General features: G+C 30.2%; 1 protein-coding gene across 1 annotated transcript; it reads left to right on the forward strand.

The window, feature by feature from the left end:
- Window positions 1-4733: 4733 nt before the first annotated feature.
- Window positions 4734-7338, forward strand: LOC120136724. Its single transcript, XM_039152682.1, has 3 exons — window positions 4734-4892; window positions 5988-6102; window positions 7078-7338. The coding sequence occupies exons 1-3, from the start codon at window positions 4813-4815 to the stop codon at window positions 7321-7323; spliced, it is 441 nt and encodes a 146-aa protein (XP_039008613.1). The 5' UTR covers window positions 4734-4812; the 3' UTR covers window positions 7324-7338.
- Window positions 7339-8014: the final 676 nt, after the last annotated feature.

Here is an 8014-nt window from a genome sequence, read left to right on the forward strand (position 1 = left end):
ATTTTTATCTCTGAATAATTTTAGATTTACAAAAATACCTATAATTAGTAATTTATCTCAAGTTTAAGGGTTCAAATAAAAATTAAATATTTTTATTAATGTGTCACGTCATCTAACTCACGATAACTAACGTCTCAACGATCACGTCTTAATTAAAACGAAACAAAAGCGACCACGTCTTGACGTTTCTGAATCGAGTGACCATAGGTTAAAAAAATAAAACAAAAGTGACAAACTTTAAAGCGACCATGTATTGACATTTCCACATGAATAATGGTACAATGATTTATTTGTTTGTTTCATGCCGTCAATATACTTTATCATATTTTTTAAATTTTCTAATGTTTGCACGGAAATTAACATATGTCTACAAATAAATTAATGGAAGGAAATAGAGAAAGAAAGGTTTAATCGTGGTTTTAGTCCCTATACCATGTTGAAGTTCGAGATTTACTCTATGTACTTAAATTTGATATTATTTGGTTCATCTACTCTTATAATGTGATTAGTAGGTCCCAATTGATAAAACGATTCATTATTAACGTTAAACTATGTAATTTTTTTTGTTTATAACTTTCTTACAATAAAGATAGTCTGGGTAATTTTTTTCAGAAAAAATCATATATTTCTTATATAATCATCAGTATATGATTTATGAATCAATCAATTCAAATCGGGTATAGAAAAACCATTTATGTGAAACAACTCAATTTATTTCATTCACGATCTAGAATTTGAACCTCATACATTATTTAAGAGACTAACGCCTCGTTCCACTGAATGAATGAGTAATTAGTAAAAATGCATATACTTCTACTATAATTAGTGGCGGAACATAAGCAGGGCTAGTGGGGGTCATGTCTCCGACCCCAAAATTTTAAAAATTATAATTTGGACCCTTTAAATTAAAAATAATTTGGTCCCCCAATATTTTTAAAAAAATTCAGATTAAACTTTAAAACTTTTAATGTTCTTAACTAAATATCCTCCCATATTTTAAAAAAAATCTTATTAGCCTCTCAAAATTTCAAAAATTTTAGTTTGACCCTAATATTTTGGAAAATAAATTAAACCCTTCAAAACTTTTGAAAATTTAATTTAAACTTCCAAATATTTTAAAGTTTAAGTTACCGACTATAATAGTTAATGATGCTATTAATTTAGACTATTAATAACATTATAAAAGTATATAAATTAAAACAAAGATTAAATCTCAATTTGAACATAGTAGAGGGACTAAAAATATAATTAAATCAGGATAATAAAATAAAGAAAATGGTAGTTAAAGTGGTGGTTAAGTGATGATGTTAACATCTTTCCTACCATTCATTCATTTATTAATCTACATTTCCCATTGTTCCACATTAATTCATTAAGGGTAAATTACATCATATGCCGTTGAATTATGCTCAAACAATCATTTTAGACATTAAACTTTTCAAAGTTATAAAATAGTCAATAAATTTATCAAACTATTGCAAAGTAGTCACTACAATGTTATAATAATTGTAAAAATTTGATAAATTATATATATATATATATATATATATATTGTAAAAGTTTGATAAATTTAATGAACATTTTATAATAGTTTGATAATATAATGATGATTTTATAATAGATCATAAATTTAATGATAGTTTTATAACTTTTGAAAATTTAATGACCTTTAATATACTTCATCAATTTGATAGGATGTGGCAATTAGGGGTGTAAATGAATGAGTTTGAACGAACAATGTTATGTTCATGTTTATTAATTATTTTTAAAGGTGTTCATAATTATTGTTTGTGAATATGTTCGTTTCATGTTCGTGAACGTGTTCATTAGCGGTCACAAACTATTCGTTTAGTGTTTGTTTAATGTTCGTTTTTGTGTTCAACTTTTAGTTTTACCCTTTCATTTGCAAGCTAAAGAAAATAGTAAAATTACGCCACTAGTTCTTAAACCTTTTAGAATTCACAATTTAATTTAATTTACCATGTGTTCAATTAGTACATACATTCACCAATATTTAAAATAAAAAAATAAAAGGAAAAGGAGACGGATAAACGAGCTTGTTCATGTTCATAAATGAACGAGTTCATAAATGAACTTATAACGAGCTTATGAATGAACTTATAAACGAGCTCATAAACGAGTTTGTTTGTGAACATAAACGAACCGAACACACATCTATTTGTGTTCATCCGTTTATTAAATGAACATAAAAACTTTTGTTCTACTCGTTTATTACTTAACAAACGAACGTTATACGAATGATTCACGAAAAATTCACCAAACGCTTTGTTCATTTACACCCCTACTCGCATTAGTCATGTCAAAATATGGTGGGTCTGTTTGAAGTTATTTGAGTAAGATTTACTTTTAGTTGGAATATGATCATATTGAAGCTTTGATGTACAAATTTGTAATTATTTGGTGACATCTATGCTTAAATTAATATTTTTCTATTTAGATAAAATGGACAGGTGAAAATAATATAAACTACCAACTTTCATGAATGTCATTTTTTTAGGTACAAATTTTAGATACTAAAACGAACTAAAACTGACAGTTTATGTATTAAACACGTTAAACTTTTAACGACATGATAGTAAAATGAAACAAAAACTAAATGTTAAGTATGATTTTGAAAAAAATAAAAATTTAAGTATTAAAACGGACCAAAACTGGCAATTAGGTATCAGTTGGATCACATAAATCCTTTTCTTTGGATATCAATTACACCCTCTTACAATTATACATAATTCTAATTCTCTAACTCTATTTAACTAACAAAATGTAATTATAATTTACTAGAATTTATTAATTAGAAAATAAATAAAAAAATTTAATCTATTAAGACTAATTATCTTTATAATTGAACACTTCATTTATAATAAATTCATTATCATAATTACTAAATATGTCACAATATAATAGTAAATATTTAGGTACAAATTCAATTATTAATTGTGTTTTAAATAAATATTTTCTTGATATTTGCCTTTAAGAACAAATTTGTAATTATTAAGTTACCATTTCATATTTTTCATTCTATATATAATTTTACTAATTATGTAATGAAGTAATTATATTTTAGGGTGAAGAGAAGACGAATGATTCCCCGACTATAGAACGATGCTTTATTAAGTTCATCAGCCTTAAAGTTATAAATGATCCTTTGACTTAGGATATTGTTTTTTGGGTCTCTCGACTATTAAAAGTTACAAAATGGGTCACTCGATTATTTCATATGTTTCAAACTCGTTCTTTCTGTTAAAATGATGACAATCTGAATTGGACGTTAACATGTTGACTATGATAGATAGTTTGAGATTCCAGAATCAGATTTCTCATATCTAAATCAACAGATAACATCCAACTCAAATTTTCATCAATTTTTTTATCCAAAAAGGATAAAATTGGAACATTGAAATCATTAAGTGATTTATAACTTTTAATAATCGATGGACTCAACAAAATAATATTATCAAAAGACTCTTTTATAACTTTTGATACTCTATGGTCCTTTAATAAGAAGATTTACCGTATATTTAATAGCACTTCAATCTATTAATGCGACTGCCGACGCCTCCTTTGCACTTTTACAGAGTTTCTATCACCTGCTTCCAGTCCGTTTTTCTTACTTAAAGAATCAACTTCAATTAAAACACGTCAGCCAAACTGACTCATCTATTGACGTGGAGAGATTTGATTGGTTGTTAGAATAAAAAGTTTAGCCGTAACACACCGAAGAGAACCTCCTCCTCAATTTAAAAAAAGTTTCTTGATATAATTAAGAATTATATTCAATAAATATTGATTCTTTAGATGATATTTTCGGTCAAATTATATAAGTACCTTGTACTATGCTTTTTATCTAATTTAAATGTTTGTAATTTTATTTTATATCTATTATGAGCTGAACGTTAATTACTGAGTGCGATATCATAAAATCTTATCAGAATCTCAGACGACTATCAATCATCATGTTAATGTCACTTAGACAACCATCAATTTTTCGACGAAAAGGATGAGTTCGGAACATATATAATGAAGTTGAGTGATCATTTTGTAATTTTTAGGAATTCACAAAGCAAACTATATAGTCGACTTAATAAAATAATATCCTATAGTTGGGGGACCATTTGTATACTTCACTCAAGTAAATGATCAAACTCGTAATGAAGTACTAAGTGTTTCACAAAGAATACATACTACAGGGATCGTTTGTGGAATTTAACATAAATATATTATATAAACTTTACATGAATAAAAACTTGAAAGATGGAGTACAAAAAAGAGAAGTCTTACTATAAAAAAATGGCTAAATAATATTTTAGTGTTTAAAAATTTTCGTTAAAAATATGTGTTTAAAATTTTTTTCATTACATGTTTAGATGTCTATCGTTAGAAAAATATCGTTAAGTGACATGTCACGTTAATTTTTTTAAATAAATATTATTTTTAAAAAATATTATTTTTTATTATACACCTAAAACTGTAACGAATTTTTTTAAATATTTATTTTTAACAAAAAAAATTATTAAAACATAAAAAATTAATTTTAAATATAATTTAAATATTTATTTTCGTATTAAGTGAAAAGAGAAAGGTGAGAGAAAGAAGGAAATCCACTGTACGTCTCTTCTTTTTCCTCATCTCTTCTTCGGCTCACGCTGTGTTTGCTTTCGCAATAGGAAGAGAAAGAGAAGGCATCAAACGGAAAGAAAAGAACCAATTTTTCCAAATCCATCGATGGCTTTCTTTTTATAATTTCATTTGGCGTTTGAAGCTGTTGAACGGTTGAAGAAGAAGAAGAAGAAGATGGTTGCAAACAGTTTTGATTTGTGGCAGAAAGATGCCTTCTTTTCTGCAGCTGAAGAGGTTCAAGAATCTGCTGATATGTATGTTTATTATTTTAACTTCCATGTCTAATTTTTTGCTTGAGTTTTGATTTCTTTAAATTTGTTCATCGATGGAGTTGGTAGGTGATTTGGGATTTTTCTGTTTGAACGTGAGTAGTGTGAGTGTTCGATCGAGTCGAATCGAGTCGAAAAACTTTATTTGTAAATTTTCAAGGCGGAATTTTTAAAATTTGAGCTCAATTGTTCGATTTTATGTTTAAATTTGATGGTAAATATTTATAATATTATGTTACTATCTAATTTTAATTTAAACGATTTTCTATAACTATATGTAATTCGTATATATTTATTCGTATGTTATTGTATGTGATTTATTAATATCATATATATAATTGACATCTCTGACTCAAACATGAAAACCAACCCACTAATTTCCAAAAATTTTGAATTACTATTCGAATTATTAGATTTCTATTCTTGTAACTAGACTCGAATTTAAAATCTTTTCGAGTGAATTTAAGTAGAGTTTTTTTCTAGTCGAAAAGATCGACATTTCGTGTCGGATTGAGTTTTGTTCACCCTTAATCTTTGTTCACCCTTAATCAGAAAGGGTTTTCTTTAAATTTGGTATTGAATGGAGATCTTGTAATGCTTGATGTAATTCATTAACTACGTGATAAGGGTTTTGTGTATGTGATGTTTAAGCCAGGGTTTTAAATAGTGGTCGAATAACGATGTCTCGGTCGTTATATTACGGTCGTGGCGGTGTCTGAAATTGTTATCTCAGAAAATAACGGTGTGAAGTGAGATCACACCAATAACGGCATATCGCGGTCGCAATTTAACGAATCGCGGTAATAGCGGGCTGCTATTCTGCTATTATTACGTTATTTTAATTTTTTTTTAAAAAAAATAGGTTTTTTTATTAAAATAAACCAGCTCATTCAAAAAAATTTCACGATTGTGATATCCGCAATGACTGCAATAGTATCCATTATATCCGCAACCGTGATAAACGCGACGCAATCGAAAACGTGATCGTAAATGCTATTTAAAACCCTGATTTAAGCTTCAAACATTTTTGAAAAATGAGTTTTTGAAGCTATTTTCATGGCGTCTGTTGTTTTTTTTCAGAATGGAATCAGCATATAGGATGTGGATCAAAGAGAAGAGAAAAGGGCTAAAAACTGAAGATTATGCTCAACTTTGTAGAGAATTGCAAACTGCTTTAGGCACTGCTAAATGGCAGGTATGAATTTCATTACTTGAACTAATCACATTTTAAGACATCTATGTTACTTGGGTTTTAGTCTTTGTCGGATGTCGGCAGAGACGGAGCCAGAATTGAACTATGAGGGGTTAAATTGCTTAATTTTGGAACGGTCGGGGTCTTGAAAAGTAATTAAACCAAAGCAACTGAGGGGTTAATTTCTTGAAAAGGGAAGGGACAAAACTTAATTCAATGGTTTCAAAATTATCAGTGGCTAAAATGTGCAATTAAACCATCAAATTGGGGGATAGTGATGTAAATGAACAGAGTGTTTGACGAACTGTTGGTATAACGTTTGCTTATGTTCGTTTATTAAGTTAAATAAATGAGCATGAACAAAATGTTTATGTTCATTTAATAAATGATCGAACACGAACAACAGTGTGTTAGGTTCATTTATGTTCATGAACAAGCTCATGTATTGACTCGTTTATAAGTTCGTTTACCATGTCATTTATAAGCTGTTTAGTCGGTTCTCTTTTTCCTTTTATTTTTTTAATTTTATATATTTGTGAAGGTACGGACTAAACTGAAGATGAGGTGAATTTTAGAGTTCAAATTGTGAAGCTTAAGAAATTTAAAAACTAATGGTGTAATTTAACTATTTTTCTTTAGCTTGCAAATAAAGAGTGAAAAAGTGTTTGTTGTCAAACATTAAACGAACATGTCTGCGAACGCTAAACAAACATGTTCATGAACGTTAAATGAATAAACACGAACATCTTCAGAAATAAATAAACGAACACGAACACGATACTGAAGATTTAAATGAACACGAACCATACATGAGCACATTAAAAAATAAACAAACGATCACGAGCACAACATCAGGGATTGATACTTTGACAAAAATTAAGAGTGGTCTCTTTTGCTAGATACCATTGCCTTTTATCCATTTCTTGGAACCATATACTCATGTTAATGTTTGCTCCATAATTTTGGATGTGAATTCAGTTGGAAGAGTTCGAGAGAGCGACACGATTGAGCCGCGGACATCGTCGTAGCGATGATACTACAGCAACTAGGCACAACCAGTTTATCGCCGCCGTCGAGAGTCAGATTTTCCGTGTAGAAGCGGCATTGAAAGAATCATTTTTCGAGGAGGGGAAGCAACCCCTCCGGTGGGTTAATTTGGATGAAGAAGAGTGTGATGATTTAGCGATCTTCCTCTCTGGAACTTCGCCGACACTGCAAGTGTAGATGCTCGATTTGTCCGGAATCTTTTCCGAAGTTGAATTGGGTTTATTATCATTTATATGATTAATGTTTGGTTATATTTATATATGATATATAAGCAACTAAGCAATTATAATGAATGTTAAGCAATTAAAATACATATGAGTATACTAATTAAATGTTTTGTTACAGGGCCTATACCAAATTACAACCAGCTGGACCGAAGTGGCCCAAAAATCAAAATAATCAGGCTTGGATGTTCAAGCCTGTTTGAAGAACCCTAAAACCGTTAGGGTTTCCAGCTTATGGATCCAGCCGCCGCTTATCCTGGACCGTTGGATCTGCTTCTCATCCAACGGTCCAGATCAAAGACCACTAGGGTTTCTGGTCAGGGTTCCAGCGCCGTCAAGCTACCACCATTGGATCTGGCATCAGGATCCAACGGCTCACAACGTCCCAAGCATCCCGAGCCAGCTGCAGTCTCACGTGAAGCCAACTCTGCTGCCAGACCACGCACGCCAACCGGACAATAGCTCGGCTCCCCATAGCTGCCGCCCGTGATCTGCTCTCGCCAGTGCCCTGCAAACACACGAAACAAGAAACAGAACGAGAGGCACGGAGAAATCGAGGAGAGAAAACCAACAACAAAAAACAGATATAGAGAGTGACCAAGGTTCAGAAAAAGGGGACGAAAAAACCATCAGGGATCAGAGGG

Source organism: Hibiscus syriacus, unplaced genomic scaffold (assembly GCF_006381635.1).
Source record: "Hibiscus syriacus cultivar Baekdansim isolate YM2019G1 unplaced genomic scaffold, ASM638163v2 tig00110637_pilon, whole genome shotgun sequence".
Lineage (NCBI taxonomy): Eukaryota > Viridiplantae > Streptophyta > Magnoliopsida > Malvales > Malvaceae > Hibiscus > Hibiscus syriacus.

Excerpts from the sequence above, each read along its gene's own strand:
- LOC120136724 (XM_039152682.1), top strand. The coding sequence starts at position 4,813 with ATGGTTGCAAACAGTTTTGATTTGTGGCAGAAAGATGCCTTCTTTTCT. Across the intron at positions 4,893-5,987 it reads GTTCAAGAATCTGCTGATAT|AATGGAATCAGCATATAGGA; the intron begins GTATGTTTATTA and ends GTTTTTTTTCAG. Across the intron at positions 6,103-7,077 it reads TAGGCACTGCTAAATGGCAG|TTGGAAGAGTTCGAGAGAGC; the intron begins GTATGAATTTCA and ends ATGTGAATTCAG.